This window comes from Polyodon spathula, chromosome 4, assembly GCF_017654505.1.
Source record: "Polyodon spathula isolate WHYD16114869_AA chromosome 4, ASM1765450v1, whole genome shotgun sequence".
Classification (NCBI taxonomy): domain Eukaryota; kingdom Metazoa; phylum Chordata; class Actinopteri; order Acipenseriformes; family Polyodontidae; genus Polyodon; species Polyodon spathula.
In genome coordinates, this window is record NC_054537.1 from 48,090,077 (window position 1) to 48,107,490 (window position 17,414).

Genomic DNA, 17,414 nt, shown 5'->3' on the forward strand with positions numbered 1-17,414 from the left:
TTATCCAGGTAATTGAGCACTCTGATGCCTTTGAGTCTCAATGGGACCAGGATAGCTTCCATATACTTTGAAAAAAAGTACAGAGTGGCCAAATGGCAGGACACTGAACTTATATGTTGTTCCTTGAAAAGCGAACTGCAGGTACCTCTTATGCACAGGTCTTATAGTTATAAAGTGAAACAGCCCTTCTGGTGTTGAAAATGCGGTTTTCTCTCAAGAACTACAGGTTATGGGGATATCCCTTTGTCAGGTCCAGAGTAGAGATAAACGTCGCCTTTCCCAGTCTATCCAGAAGTTTGTCAACCTGAGGCATAGGGTTCACATCGAACTTGACAATAGGGTTTACCTTCTGGAAGTCCAGACAGAAGTGATTGGTGCCGTCTTTCTTGGCCACTATGACAATTGGACTGCACCACTCGCTCCTGGAAGGCTCAATTACATCAAGTTTGAGTATATCCTATACCTCTTTGCGAACACCACTTTGTTGACTTTCCAGGATCTGGTAAGGTCTCTCTCGTACTGTAACACCTGAGGGAGAGACAATGTCATATTCAACTAAGTTCGTCCTGCAGGGCATGTCAAAAAAAACATTGCTGAACTCCTCAATAAGCTTATGCAGCTCCCGTTGCTGATCTGGAACCCATTGTTCCCCCCCATCAAAATAATTTTAGTGTTAGGAGTGTCTGGACAGGGGCCTACATCATCCTCTACATTGCCTGGGGCTATATATAAGACGTCCCTTGCAAGCCAGTGCTTTAATAAATTTACATGCTAAATTTCACGTTCATTATGGTGATCAGGTTATCTAATTTCATAAATCACCTTTCCTATAGTCCGAATCACTTCATATGGCCCCTGCCATTTAGTATATAAGTTTGATTCTGATGAGAGAAGCAGCAGCATTACCTTGTCTCCTGGTCGAAAGGGTCGAATTAGTGCATTTTTATTATAATGCTGCTGTTGCCAGTGCTGATACGATTTGAGGATGTCTTGGGCCAAATCACCGACCAAATCCAGGCGATGTTTTAGTAGGAGCACATGCTTCACTACATTTTTGGATAAGCCTTTGTGCTCCTCTGATCCCTCTCTCAACAGATCGAGGATGCCGCGAGGCTGTCGGCTGTACAAGAGCTCGAAGGGGGAGAACCCTGTCAAGCTCTGCAGCACCTCTCCACTGCAAAAAGGAGGTAGGGAAGAAGTGATGTCCAATGTTTTTGCTCTTGTGTTATAAAACATCTTAGCATCTGCTTCAAGGTTTGATTAAATCCTTGCACCAATCCGTCCATCTGTGGATGATAAATGTCCTGATGGGATGTATTTTTTATATTTTATATACAGTACCTGCTATAACGTATTAGACAAAAAGTTGGTTCCCTTTCAATTAAAAAATAATCATTAACGTATGGGACATTGCTGTCAGGTAGTAGGGATTGGCTGAGCTTTATAGCAAAGCTGCCGTGTAAGCCCGCCCCCCTGGGAGCTTACTATACGCAGCGCGCAGAGACTCTCTTCCTCTTTTGTCTTCAGCATTGGTAGCGGTAGGTACTAGAGCCCGTGACTGTCTGTACTCACAAGCTTAGGCTTGAGAAGTTGGTTTTGGCCCCTTCTCTGAGTTTATTTCAGTTACGTTTATTATTGGTTACTGGATTTTATAATTGTGTTATATATTTTTTATATATTACATTTATATCCTTCATGCTTTGCTTCGGCATTGCGTTTTTGTGTAACCTCGTGGTCTCTGTCTTCTTCTGTTATTATAATTATTTATAATTATTAAATATTATTTATACTGTGTGTTTAAAAAAGGGTACTCTGTGGCCACGGAGGCAGCCAGGCTGTCTAATATAGCCAGTCTACTGACGGTGTACCAGGCGGCACTGATAAGGGAATTACCTGAGTGCCCTTCTGCGGCCCTCAGAGGCGAGCTGGGTACTGTCAGCCAGCTGCTGGTAAGGCTGGCCCAGTTAAATGCGCGGGCGCAAGGCAGGAGCATTGCTTCCATGGTGGTGGCCAGAAGACAGCTCTGGCTCTCGCAGGCGAGAGTGCAGGAGCCTGATAAGGCCCCCTTGAGGGCGCTCCAATCACTCCCGGACACATGTTTGGTCCAGTAGTGGAAGAGATACTACAATGCGACGCACCGTACCAGCACGAGCGTCTCCACTCTGGCTGCGTGTCAGCTCGTTTTAAGCGTCTTGTGCTTGTGTCTCTCCACACTTACTTCGCTCTGCGGGGTGTCAAGGGCGCTTCGGCGCATTGGTGTAGTGCTTTCCCCCCCGCGCTTGGTGCAGCCGCTTCTCTCTCTTTGGGTCTCGGATGCTCGACGTCGACGCTCGAGCTCCGCACCATCGACCTTCGGTGTTTTCGACGCTCGGTGCAATGTCTTTCAATCGCTTGCGATGCATGCCACCGGCGTCGACTCTCAAGCGCTCGACACTACGGCCGCTGACGCTCGGCGTATCTACATCGGCGCATTGAACGCTCGACTGTAATGAGTGCTAATACAACCTTGACTTTACCAATGCTTGACGCATGAGAACCGTTTTCCCATTGTATCGAAGACAGAACGTTTTTTGATTGGAGCTCGGTCGATGTGCACGTGTGCCGTTTCGCGCCAAAAATGTCGTGCTTTCATTCACACCGCTGCACGTCCTGTCAGGCACGAGCTATCCTACCAGCCACTGAACCCACATGGACTAGTGCATGGCAATTTAAAAGGCCGCGAAGCTGCGATCGCCGCGATCTGCGAGCCTGGTGGAGTTAGGTCCTTTTTCTGCCAGTCTGCCATACGACTCGCCCGCGCCGCCAGGGCGACTGCAGCTCTCCACGAGCCCTTAGCCTTTCGTAGAGAAGCCAACTCCAGATGGGCTCTTCCCCCAACGCAACCATCTAGCATTCAGTCCTCAGGCGCGCCTGCAGCTCTCCACGAAGCAAAGGAGAAACAGTCCCGAAATCGCGCGACTGTGCTAGTCGGTGGGAATAGGGATCCTTCCCCTCGAGACAGGGAGGTAACGGGATTTTTAGATCCGAGGTAGCTTCCAAAGCCTTGTCCCTTTACGTCCCCCGCAGTGATGAAGTCATGAATGGGACAGCAGTCCCTGCTTATGTCCCTGGCTACAGCTGGACCTAAAAAGCCCCAAGCAAGAAAAGAAGCCCTCTGGGGGCAGTCCCTCTGGCCCTCTCCAGCCAACCAACGGCCTCACCCCCTGAACCTCCATGGGCTAGTTTCCCATGCCAATGCAGGGTAGCGTTGCAGAAGGACTGTGAATATTTGACTTCGTCTCCAGAGATGCTTCTACAAAAATCCTGGAAGGGGACAAGTGTCGAGGCTGATGTAGTACTCAGTAACCAGAATTATTGAATCTGAGCTGATGGACCCTGAATGAACGCAATGTGGTCTTGTGGTTGACAGAGCAACCCCTCACTCGTGGCAATCGATTGTTGCCCCAGACAGAGCTTCCCCGGCGCTCTCGGTCCTAGTCCTCTTCTCAGAGCAGCCCAGTCCCATCAGTCCCTGGATGCTCCGGCATTCCCCCTGACTTCATCAAGGAAGTGCATCTACCTTTTGGGGGGCTCCGGTCTTTCCTGCTCCTGCGATGCTTCCTGCAGAGCTCACAAAGGCGTTCGGCCTTACTATGCAGTAGGGAGCAGTGAGGCCGGTCTAAAGGCGCTCCTTCCACCTGTGTAACACTGCTTTCAACGCCACGTGGTTGAACCGAACACATGTCTGGGCTTACCAAAGTTACCCCATCATGTCCCTACAATCAGTGGCAGGACACACAGAATCACACCTTAAGGGTACTCCTGTGTGCCACTGCGTCAAGCCATGCTTCCCAATATAGCCAGTCTACTGATGGTGTACCAGGCGGCACTGATAAGGGATTTACCTGAGTGCCCTTCTGCGGCCCTCAGAGGCGAGCTGGGTACTGTCAGCCAGCTGCTGGTAAGGCTGGCCCAGTTAAATGCGCGGGCGCAAGGCAGGAGCATTGCTTCCATGGTGGTGGCCAGAAGACAGCTCTGGCTCTCGCAGGCGAGAGTGCAGGAGCCTGATAAGGCCCCCTTGAGGGCGCTCCAATCACTCCCGGACACATGTTTGGTCCAGTAGTGGAAGAGATACTACAATGCTCCGCCAAGGCACGGGAGGCATCACAGCAAATGGCCAATAAGTGGCCAAGTAGGAACAGCCTTGGCGTAAGACACCGCCACAGCAACAGGGGCAACCTCGGGGTAGCAGGACTTCCCCCTCAGGTCCATCAGCATGCAGCCAGCCTGGTTTTCCAAGACTGCGGCGCGTGGAATGGCGCCCTAGAGGTGGTGGCAAGTCGCGTCCTCATGGCGCTAGCCAGGCCCCTCGTGAGCGAGCCCAACCAAAGCAGCCCTGAGACATCCAGGCAGCTATTAGCTCACCCCTACACCGTTCCACAGATCCAGTTCTGGCAACAGTGCGCCAACGACATCTGAGTGCACAAGACCATCTCCACTGAGTACACCCTTCAGTTTCGGTTAAAGTCTCCCCCCTTCAGGGAGGTGGTTGTAACTGCAGTGAAGGACTCGGTTCAGTCCTCAGCTCTGAATGCGAAGATACAGGCACTGCTCAGGAAGCGTGCCATTCAACAAGTAGACCCTGCTCAGATCGACCAGGGGTTCTATTCCAAGTACTGCCTAGTGCCCAAAAAGGACAGCGGGTTCCGTCCTATTTTAGATCTGCAAGCACTGAACAGATACCTACGGCGGTTATTGTTCAGGATGCTTACACACAGGCACGTTATCCAGTCAGTTCTGGGGGGGGGGGGGGGGGGGGGGGGGGGGGGGTGTGGGTGGGGGGTGGGGGTTTTTGGGGGGGGTTCTGGGGGGGGGGGGGGGGGGGTGCGACTGGTTTACCACCGTGGACCTGACAGATGCGTACTTTCACGTTCCCATCTGCCCGGGTCACAGGAAGTATCTGCGTTTCGCATTCCAGAGCAGGGTGTATGAGTTTTGTGTCCTCCCATTCGGTCTGTCCCTAGCTCCTCGAACCTTTTCCAAATGTATGGATGCCATTTTAGCTCCTTTGCGGGCTCAAGGTGTCTGACTGCTGAACTATCTGGATGCATGCAGTCGAAGGAGCAGCTGACACAGCACACAGTGATGGTTACAAACCACCTGCAGCGGCTGGGTCTGAAGGTCAACTCAGAGAAGAGCCGCCTTGTGCCAAGCCAACAGACCGAATTTGTGGGTCTGCATCTGGACTCAGTGTCCATGGAAGTGACCTTGTCAACACAAAGAGTTGCCTCGCTGGAACGGTGTCTCTCCCTGTTCAGGTTGAGAGAAACAATCAGCATGGAGCTCTGTCAGCGCATGCTGGGGCTGATGGCTGCCGCTTCACAAGCCCTTCCCTTGGACTTATTACACCAGAGACCTCTACAGGCCTGGTTTAATGCCTTCGCATTACATCCGCGGAGAGACAAACATCGCAGGCTGATGGTATCCCGGACCTGCTGGGAAGCACTGCGCTGGTGGAAAGTTCCAGCAAACATCCGCAAAGGCGTTCACCTGGGTCCCATCTTCCGGAGGGAAGTGGTTACAACCAACGCTTCCAACCAAGGTTGGGGAGCAGTCTTGAACGGCTCTGGGACCCGCAGAGTGTGGTCAGGACCCTGGAGGTCAGCCCACATCAGTGCTCTAGAACTCAGAGCAGTGGACCTCACCCTCCGAGGCCTGCGGTCCCCCCGCCTTCACCGAATGGTAGCACGGCTGTTTCTATGGGCACAGCCGCGCTTGACCTCTCTGCGCGCGGTTCACCTACAGGGCAGAGTCAATTACGTAGCGGACCTCCTATCCAGAGGAGGCCCTCTTGCAGGAGAATGGCATCTCCACCCTCAGGTGGTAGAGTGCATCTGGGAAGGGTTCGACAGAGTGCAGGTAGATCTCTTCGCTTCGCGAGAGACCACGCACTGCCCCCTATGGTTCTCGGTGAGGGATCCCGTCAGCCCCCTAGGAGTCGACGCACTGGCTCACGATTGGCCGCCAGTCCTCCTATATGCATTTCCACCAACTACGATGCTCCCTGCCCTCTTAGAGAAGGTCAGGGTAGAGCGAGCGACAGTGATTCTGATCGCTCCTCTGTGACCTCGGAGAATATGGTTCCCGAGCGTGGTGCAGTTACTGCATGGTCAACCGCGGGAGCTTCCCCTGCGAGCAGACCTATTGTCCCAGGCTGAAGGTTGGCTTTGGCACCCGAACCCCAAGCTCATGCAGCTATGGGCTTGGCCCCTGAGCAGGAGCGCCTGTCAACCTTACGGCTCGACAGCGGTGATCTTGACCATTTAGAGCGCCAGAGCGCCCTCTACCAGGTCGCAGTACACGTACAAATGGCAGTTGTTCCAAGATTGGTATCTGCTGGGGGGCCATGACCCAATATCTTGTCCTATGGCAGTAATATTACAGTTTCTACAGAAACTGTTAGATGAAGGGAAATCTCCCTCTACAATTAAAGTGTATTTAGCCGCCATATCAGCCTGCCACGTACGCATTGACGGATTATCACCGGGTTGCCACTTTTTGGCATCTCAGTTCCTTAAAGGTGCAAGACGCTTGCGACCTCCAAGATTGACCAACTTACCGTCATGGAGCCTTGACGTGGTGCTAGAAGCCCTTACCAAGGCACCGTTCGAGCCTCTCCACTCAGTGGATATGAAGCTCATGTCTGTGAAAACCACATTTTTGCTGTCAGCAAAACGCGTCAGTGAATTACATGCACTGTCAGTGCATCCTTCATGTATCCGCTTCGCAGGAGACGGTTCTAAAATCTCCATGCGTACAAATCCAGCCTTTCTGCCAAAAGTCATATCCCCGTTCCATATGAACCAGCCAGTCGAGTTGATGGCATTCCGTCCTCCTCCCTTTTTCTCTCCAGAGGAACAACGGTTACACATGCTCTGCCCTGTGCGGGCATTGAGGTGTTATATTGACCGTACAAAGACCGCGAGGCAAACAGAACAACTGTTCACATGCCATGGGTCTAAGACCTTGGGTCAGCCGTTGTCAAAACAACGCCTTTCCCACTGGATAGTAGATGCTATTAAATTAGCTTATGAGTCTGCAGGCCTTCCACCTCCAGTTGAAGGCGCATTCCACTAGGGGTATGGCAACGTCCTGGGCCCTCTTTAGAGGGGTGCCAGTGTCTGATATTTGCGCGGCAGCCAGTTGGGCTACACCGCATACCTTTATGAGGTTTTACAGATTAAACGTGCTGGATTCCTCTGCTCCATTATTTGGAGCATCTATACTACACTCTTTGGCATCTCAGGATGGCAGTGTAGTGTCGGATACCCCACCTTAGGACAGGTGTTATTGCAAGCATAGACGCTGAGGTGCAGCTCCGCATATGCCTAGATGTATTGCCTACGCAATTGCGTTATGACGTAAGTCTGTCCTACTGCCGAGAATCCTCCCTTGTGACAGCTTGGGTACACTGTTCCCATACGCTAATGGTTATTTTCAAATTGAAAGGGAACGATAGGTTTGCGGATGCAACCCCGGTTCCCTGAAAGAGAAAATAACCATTAACCCGCCCGGTTGCTCCAGAAGCCTTCTCGGCCCGAAGAGCAAAAGAGGAAGAGAGTCTCTGCGTGCTGCGTATAGTAAGCTCCCAGGGGGGCGGGCTTACACGGCAGCTCGCGCAGAGGCCTATCGGCAGCTTTGCTATAAAGCTCAGCCAATCCCTGCTACCTGACGTCACTATCCCATACGTTAATGGTTATTTTCTCTTTCAGGGAACTGGAGTTGCATCCGCATTGCATAATCTACCACTACTAGTTGCATCGCATTGCATAATCTACCACTACTAGTATATGCATATACCCAGAGTCAGAAGGTAGCAAAGGGCCCACTCTGTCCATTGCAATGCGTTCAATAGGAGCGGAAATAATAAAAACCAAAGAGACGGGGCGCACTCGACCCAGCACTACTCGCTGGCAGTCTGTGCATGTGGCTACATATTTCGACACATCAGTATTAAGACCTACCCAATAGAATTGAGTCAATATCCGCTCCCTTGTCTTGTCAGCTCCGAGGTGCCCCGCAAAAGGGATATCATGCGCCAGCCTCATGACACCATGTGTGACAAAGTGGCTAAGTGGTAACAAGTGCAGGAGTGATGCTGTGCGTGAAAGAAGCAGATAAAGAGATTTATAATCCTGTTTGGAAATGTTTTTATTCCAGGTCTGGCGACCAAACAATAAACCCCCAGCAATACACACCAATGTGTACTGCATGAGGTAAATAACAGGGGAAATGCAGTGGAACCAAAGAGGCGGGGCACACTCGACCCAGCACTACTTGCTGGCAGTCTGTGCATGTGGCTACATATTTCGACACATCAGTATTAAGACCTACCCAATAGAATTGAGTCAATATCCGCTCCCTTGTCTTGTCAGCTCCGAGGTGCCCCGCAAAAGGGATATCATGTGCCAGCCTCATGACCTCCAGCCGACAAGACAGAGGAACCAATAATTGTGTTACAGGAAGTGCCCGCGGCTAGACTGACCCAATAAAGTAATTGCCCCTTTATACTGAAGTGTGGAAATACTAGTGCCCCAGCGCCATCAACATCCTTACCTTCAATAGACCGGACCTGCCCCCAAGCATGCACTAGTGACGTGTCATTATGTTGGCCCCACACTATGCCCGCGCTTGAGTACAACACGTCTGGTATATTGAGAGGGGCTGGTGTAGGATGGCTGGATGGCCCAGTAACCTCGCCCTCTCGGTCACATTATGTTCCGACTCCCTTTGACTGGTGTTTGTTACCATCCGAGCGCTCTCCCACCAGAACCCAGACTTGTCTCAGTGATGCTCCCTCCCATTTTGGTAACCTTCTTTCTTTACCCAGCTGGGGGCCAACCTTGGTCTCCATGAAGACGAGGCAAAGGGGCCCATTGGGGTCGGAGGTCTCAGAGGTCTGGGTCCCAGGGCTGATGGTGGTGGTGATGGCGGAGGAGAGAGAGGAGGGGCCCGTCTGCTCTGAAGGGCGAGAACCAACAGTATCCCTGTCCGGGCGGAGACTAGAGAGTCCACATAATCCTCGACCAGTTTCACGGCGTCTTCCAGGGTGTCGGGGTTGCGGTACCATATCCAGACTTGGGTATCGGTGCCCACCAAATGGCAGAATTGCTCTACAACCACTGCTTCCCCCATTTGCAGGTTGGTTTTCTTCTCGGGGGTCAGCCAGTGTACCATGTGGTCATATAACCACTCCGCAACCACCCTAGAGCATGTCTCTGGGGATCTTTGGTACTCCCTGAACCATAACTGGTGAGTATCTGCCGTAATGTTGAGGTGACAGAGGATAGCCAGCTTGACCAGGTCGTAACTGGCGGCGTTGAGGTCGCTCATAGTCTGGTAGGCTGCCTTAGACTCCCCGATCAGGCAGGGTCCCAGCTGGCTCGCCCAGAACACCCATGGCCATGACATAGTGGTGGCCAGCCTCTCAAACACGATGTGCCGACATCGCTGGTGTTCCTGTAAGGGCTGATGCTGTGGAAAGTACCAGCCCTACCCATTGAATGAGCGCAGTGTAGCGCTCCTCCCTCATTCTCTCCTCTGTCTCCCATCTGCTGTCCAGCACCTCCAGAAGCTCTGCCAGTGCATTGCGATCCATATCCCCGACTGACACCATGTGTGACAAAGTGGCTAAGTGGTAACAAGTGCAGGAGTGATGCTGTGCGTGAAAGAAGCAGATAGAGAGATTTATAATCCTGTTTGGAAATGTTTTTATTCCAGGTCTGGCGACCAAACAATAAACCCCCAGCAATACACACCAATGTGTACTGCATGAGGTAAATAACAGGGGAAATGCAGTCCCAAATGATAAACAATATCTGCCCCACAATAATACAGACACTGTCACCAGTCCTTGGTGTGTGCAGTAGTGCTCGTGGTGTGTGATACAAGTTTATATTTGCAACAGTGGTGAATTGCTGTGTTAGTGCTGGCCCTTGGCGACAGCTCCAGAACTGTGTTAGCTGTCTAGTAACATACAAGACAAGATGAGACAATTACAAACAAACAAAACACAACACTCACGATACAGTTTATTTTTACGCTCTCACAGTCCTTCTTGGTTCTATCCAAAACAAACCAATGTAAAGGAACAGATTATGATTCTCCGTTCTCTTTTATGCTGTCACACATGACTCCTTGGTAAATGAATGCAACCGCCTCTCCAATCTGTGACTGCCACGTCATTTCTCTTCCAGGTCAATGGTTAGTCTCACCCCCCTCCTGGCTGGCCGACTTCCCTTGAACCCTGGGAAAGAACTGTCAGGCCAGCCCATCCAAGGAACTCTGTTCTCGCTGCTTAGCACCCTCACAGGTTGGGAGGGAAATTTACAACCAAGAATCATTGTATATCTGTCACAGTACTGTACAGAAATTGAGTTTTCATTTTTTTAAGCATTCAAATAGCTGTCATTTAACTTGTTTTAGGTACAATTAGGTACAGTTTTAGTTTTTTAAAAAGTAACTTTAGAGTTCAGCACACTGTCTAATTTGGCACAATCTTTCAGTCATAAGCGGTGCCAGATTGTACAGGTTTTACTGCAATATATTTTGTGGAAGTTTCCACTTTATCGAGAGACGGATTGATTGCTTACTTGTTTGAAATGGTGAATTAATCCTGGACACCATGCATTGTTGTGAGATTTCCCTTGGCTGTGACATGACCAACATACCTCAGACACTATCATTTCATCACCATTAACATAAACAGTACTATCCTATTCCAAACCCTGTACACAACCTTTTTCACTCCACTGATGACAAGCATGAGAGGTTAATGAATTATCTTACTGTATCACCAAGCCCCTTAAACTACAAATATTTAATCACTTACCGATCCTGTGACTAATGCTGCATGAATTCTGCTGAGGTCAGAAACTGCACACCAGATCTCAGCTATAATTAACCTCTGTGTGATGTCTATGTTGCAGAGGTTCAGTGTGTAATAAATGGCTTTCATCTTTTTCACTTTCATACTCCACTCGTGAATGCTGGCTGCTGCAGAGGTTAAAATATTTTTCCTGTGCTCATCAGTCTTCTTCAGGACCTTTGTTTGTTTGTTCAAAAAGAAACAATTGCTTATTTGGACACATTGAGATAAATATATTACACTTGACATTTTTAATAGATTTTGTATTTGGCAAATATAGCAAATGTCTATTGTATCTCCATAGATATATGTATAGATATATAGAGAGACAGATAGGATAGACAGACACAGAGGCTTACATAGTCCAGGGGTTCTCAACCTCTTTTGAATCACACACCCCACCTTAGCAATTTTTTCCTACTCAGAAATCAACTAATCACAGGGGACTATTTGCCCTTATCCCATCTAAAGAAGTCACCCCGTGACAATAACACAATGTCCAATGTTCAAAAATCAAAACCAGCAAAACACACATAAATAGTACTTTTATAAATGGATCATCCTATTAACCTCCCTCTTTCTTTACATGTTGATGCATTAGTTTCTCCAAAGAAAATGTAACCAAAATCAATACAAACTTTTAAAAACATGCGTTTCTCCAACTGCACTTCCGTTAACAAATGGTCTATCATTAGTCAATACATCACCACAGACGACACAGTGAGGACGAGGTTCATCTGCGGTGCCAACAAAGAGAAATCCAATTTCCAAGCAACTTTCTTAATATTTCACAACTCTTTGCTTTTTAGACGATGATGCACCAGAACAATCGCTCTACAAACCTATCAATTTTATATACTGAACAAGGAAACAATGCAGAGGAAAAGAGCTTTCAATGATTCTTAAACACAAAATTTCTTGTGATTTGGGTCTCCAATTTATTTGACATGGTTTTCCAGACTAAATAAGTACCTGTACCACAGGTAAAAAAAAAATTTGACAGGGGGACCCACCCCACTGGTTGAGATCCGCTGAGAGTTCATTTAAAATGGTAACATCATTGCATCAAAATGTGGCCCAAGTTTTACAATACAGAATTACAAGTCTCCAAAAACCTGATTTCAATAAAGGTCAAACTGCCCTTCTTGTTTTTCAGTGCTCTCATAGTATTAATCTAGTATCACAGATTGAACATAGCCCACAATGTAAGGAAGCAAAAATAAAGTTGTAATGGTTAATTTCATAGCAGATTAATTGGTAAGTAAAAGCCTACCAAAATGTAAGCCTGACCTTGACTTCTAAATTAAATAATATAAACTTCTTAATATGCAACACAATATTGACAGTTCAATTTGTCATTCTATCCAGAACAGTAATTGTAAAATAGAAAAATCAATTAAAACAAAAAACATAATGTAGAAAATTGTATACAAACCATGTTTAGATCCTCAATGCGCAACTTAACCTGAGTTCTCATTTCCATTCTTGCATATAAGGAGGCCGGGCATGGATACATAGTTGCATGGAATCTGGAAAGAGAATAAAGAAAACAAAAAATGCAGATCTGTACAAAAACTAATTAAATCTCCAACTAGGCTATAACTGGGATATGGCCTCTACCCACACTGCATACACTGGAGTGTACATTAAGTGTACATTCATAAAATCAGATTCACACAGCAGAGTGGCAACCAATTTAAGTATTTTGGCATGATCTGTTGTCTTTCAAAATACACCAGGGAATGAACACTCACCCTTCACATATTTTTCTAATCTTGCCTTTAAATTCCTCTCCCTGTAAGAAAATGATGAAGACATCCTTCTCGACAAACTCCCTCTATAAAAAAGAATTGAGAAACATAATGGCTATAAGTACAATACAAATTCTCAGCTATTTCTACAAGAGTTGAAGTTTAATATATAAGTTAATGCACACAGCGTGTAGGGTGTCTTATTTATTAATAGATGTCATGTCATGCTGTTTGGGCTGCTCAAACTGTGAAAAATGATTTATGTTAAAATAAAGTCACACTACTCACCATGTATTAATTTATCTTAATCTTAATATATAAAAAAGAAAGTTTGTCTATCTGTCAGTTCCTTTATGCATTCGAACCCCACAGGAGCCAGTGCAACCAAACTTTGCATGGCCTCCTCTTTCATCCAGAGGAAGGTCGAGGGCTATGTTTGGATCCAAAATTTTGCCCCCCGGGGTACTTTATTTAGTAACCCCATTGCTGGATCATTACACTAGCCATGTATCTCAAATTAAAGAAACCACACAAAACCAAAAAAAAAAAAAGTAAAAAAAAAAATGAAGTTAATGTCATGCATGAAGTATTGCAATATTGAATTTCCCTGGGCAATGTCGGGTACTTCAGCTAGTGTGTGTGTGTGTGTGTGTGTGTGTGTGTGTGTGTGTGTGTGTGTGTGTGTGTGTATATATATATATATATATATATATATATATATATATATATATGTATATATATATATATATATATGTATATATATATATGCTGAAGCGGTTTTTTTTTGGGGCATTTGAAAAAGTACAGGAAGATTCATGAAATTAATTGGAGACTTAAGTTGATGAGAAGCAAATACCCTCCTCGGTATGAATTAAGACAGAGTGCTGCTTTTTATACAATAAATGAGAAAAAGCAGGTTGCACAGAGGATTTATATTGGAGTGGTTGTACAGTATTTGTTATTGGCCTATTTGTTTTTCTATGGGTCTCTCGCTGTATCAGACTAGACATAAATCCTTCTCCAGGATTGACTATATCTTTGCTTCGAAATCTTTGTTTTCTAAAATATGATGCAGTAAAGGGTTTTATTAGAGGCAATACCACAGTATTTGCATCTCATCTCAATAAATTACGTTTGAGTAAAATTAAATCTGGAAACCAAAATGGCTCTCCTGGAGGATACTTTATAGCAGGGGTGTCCAATCCTGGTCCTGGAGGATCAGGCTCCCTCCTGGGTTTTGTTCCAACTGTGCCCTAAATTACTTAATTAGAACAATTTAGGGCACAGTTGGAACAAAAACCAAGAGAGACACTGCCCCCCAGGACCAGGATTGGACACTCCTGCTTTACAGAGTTCTTCTTCAGAAACCATTGCACTCAAATTGGATGTCATGAGGAAAGACCTTAACTCTTTGAGTAGTGAGTTCTAAAACACACTGCCATTGCTATCAAGAATATGCAACACTCCATCTCACTGTATGCTGACCATGTACTATTATTTCTTAAAAATATTTCTGAATTGCTCCCTCATTTGCTTGCCCTTTTTGTTGGGTTTAGTGCAGGATATAAAATTAACTGGGCAAAATCTGCACTGATGCCTTTGAATTCTGTAATCGCAGATATAGCTTTGCCCACAGATATACAGGTTGTTAAACACCTCAAATATCTCAGAGTTGAAATTTATTCATCTTTAGATATGACTGTAATCATTAACTTTAATAAGATATTCAGACAGGTAAAGGATGATCTAAACAGATGGACACAACTCCCTAACTCATTTCAAGCCGGCATTTTCATAATAAAAATGAATATTCTTCCATGTATAAATTTCTTCAGTTCGATGCTTCCATTCCCTCCCCCGGTGGGTTATTGGGACAAAGCAGCAACACATTAAATTTCATACATTACATCGTGTAAAATCCTCAGGAGGACTGTCTTTGCCAAATTTCAAATTTTACTTCTGGTCTTTTGTGTTGCGACCGATTACAGTCTGGTTTGATGCTAATACTCTTGTATTGTGGCGACAATTAGAAGTTACTACCTAACTACATCCCAGGACTTATAGTTTTGTTATAATCTTCCAGCTACCTCTTTCTTTTTTTACTCACGTCTTCTTTCTGTAATGCGTGCCTGTGGTGTTCCCTGGGGGACAAAGCTTTCATCTCATACTTTACATGATATGTTAAACACAGGGGGTAAAACAAACTTTATACTCACTTATTAACAGGCTTTTATAAACCATTGGCGATTAATACTATCTAGAATAGGGACATACCTTCTGCAAATGAAGACATTTGCTGGATACTGTCTGGGATAATCTATGCTGTGCTTTTAAAAAACCCTAATCAGCAGCAGATCCATTTTAATTTTATTCATAGAATACACCTAACTCCTTGGAGACTTTTCCAAATGAAACTTTCTGATACCTCAGGAAAGTTATGCTGGGGGGTTGCCATCTAGGGAAAGGGGGGAGGGGGCCATGGGGGTAGAATGGGAATGTTCTTTTGTTACATTTTGATGTATTATGTATATCTCATTTCTCAAATAAAAACTTGATTACAAAAAAAGAAACTGTCCGCCCAAGCTCACTGGGTGTCTGGCTGGTAGGGTCCCTTGTAGCATGATGAGGAGAAACAGTCCCGTCCCTACCAATCCTGCGGGAGCGCCAGAACCAATGCAACGCTCCCTCCGGAATCCCCAGTGAAGACCGACAACTTTGCACAGCCTGGACATAAACCTGCACTCCGCTTAATGTATGACACCCTGCACCCATACGCCATGCTTTTACCAGATGAGCCACTCTGGGACCCCGGTATGTTAAATTCTAAAGGTTTTTAAATACATTTTAGTCCATAATTTGTGACTTTATTGGTGTACGCATGGTCTGTTGGCCCATTTTAAAGAGCTTAACTGTTTCCGACCTGACAGACAGTCAGTGTGAAAGCAACCTAATTGTGTTTGATCTTTTGGATTAGTTTAATTAAAATACTGATTAGTTCAAACAGAACAGAAACTGAACAGTAATGGGTTCACCACTGACCTCAAACTATGTTACTCAGTAGGTTTTTCCACAATTGGCATGATCTGAAATGTTAAACTGTGTGGCAAAATTATTCTTAATTGTCATGTTTAAGTTTGCTTTCCCCACATTTCAAAATTACTAATTATAATAATACAGGAACCCTCCACAGTCCATTTTCCAAATTGTTTATGGCAGATAACAACAAACACCATGTATCGTATTTTAAGAGACCAAGGACAAAGTAAGAGTAACAATAAAAAACTAATAAAAAAGGATGAAGAGTAACTTTCTTACAGCAACAGGATCTTCCAACGGTGCCTGAATTTTGCCATGTCTCAAGACAAAATTTCCATGGCACACTCTCCACAGAACTCTTTCAAAAGCAGGGAATCGTTCTTGCTTGATAACACCAGCTACAAACCTACAGGGGGATAAAGGAAATGCTTTAAATTAGCTGTGGAGGCTGACAAAAAGAGCTTTATGTATAATTTGATATTTCTGCTGTTTGATAGCAGCTTTATCAAAAAGCCAGGCTTTCTTTCTATTGCATGTTGTCCCTTTTCTTTCATCTATTTAAAAAAAAAAAGACATACACTTACATAAGATTGGATGGAAGTAAAAAAACTATTTAACAGAGCAGCTGAAATTCAGGAGATATATAAACCCTACCAAAGAATAAATGCAACAAACACTGATATGGAAGCACTGAGACCAAAATGAATGCAGCAGTCCCTAAGGAGGTGTCCAACAGGCACTGACAACAGCAACAGGAAGTTGAGACTGTTACTTGGACAACAGAAACAAATTGTATCTTAGACAGAATGCTGAGAGAGACAGGCAAGGGATTCCAAAATACATCAGATTTTTATATTTGTGCTATAACGTGAAAAGACATTTATATGTGCATAATTTATGTGACATACTGTAAATGTAAAAAACAAGCTTAGTTGGCTCGAAACTGTACAGAAATATTATTTTTCACACATATTTACAAACATGTGATTGTATTTTGATATGTATCATTACGAAGAAATTTTTGGTTTTGTGGGAATCTCTATCTAGAATTAAGCAAATCATTACAGAAATGTCAGCAAGAAAATGTTAAATGTTTTCCTTCACAGGGCAAATATAGTCCTTTGTTAAAATCAGCATACTTTTAGACCTGAATATAGTGTTTGTATGCATCACGGTACTAACAATTATACAATTTAAAAAACAAAGCCGCAAGCTTGTAGAAGTTTAATCAATTTAAATGTATAGGCTTTATTTTTCAAAGTATATTGTTGTAAGTGCTATGACGAATATATGTATAAGCACAAAGGACTGGATTCCCCCCTAGAAGGAATTATTTTGATTTATGAAAGGCTGTATTTTTTTAATTGCAATAGTACTGTGATGCATTGTTAGTATATGGTGAATAAACTTCAGTTCTGGGGTGAGAACATACACAATGAAAGTCTCAGCTATTAAATGAATGAGTATCACTTTTATTGAATAGCAAAAATAAGTATTTTTCATGGGCTAAGAAAAGAAACATGGAAATGAGGTATAATGGCTCTGAGAAATCCTAAAGATCAATAATCCTGTCTTTTATTTTTAACAAACAAAACCCCAAACAGGGTATTATCAATAGTTTCTACTTAACTTAAACATCTGAAATTTTTATATATATATATATATATATATATATATATATATATATATATATATATATATATATATATATATATACTTAA

At 45.0% G+C, this 17,414-nt stretch overlaps 1 protein-coding gene across 1 annotated transcript in view; it reads right to left on the reverse strand.

Moving 5' to 3' along the window:
• The window catches only part of si:ch73-173p19.2 (V-type proton ATPase 116 kDa subunit a1), a 210,398-nt gene that overhangs the window by 40,183 nt on the left and 152,801 nt on the right, over window positions 1-17,414 (reverse strand). Inside the window, exons 6-9 of the mRNA XM_041246723.1 lie at window positions 15,973-16,099; window positions 12,661-12,743; window positions 12,342-12,435; window positions 10,871-11,083 (exon numbers count right to left, since the gene is read on the reverse strand). Of these exons, the coding sequence (XP_041102657.1) occupies window positions 10,871-11,083; window positions 12,342-12,435; window positions 12,661-12,743; window positions 15,973-16,099 (517 nt within the window). The remainder of the gene's footprint in view (window positions 1-10,870; window positions 11,084-12,341; window positions 12,436-12,660; window positions 12,744-15,972; window positions 16,100-17,414) is intronic.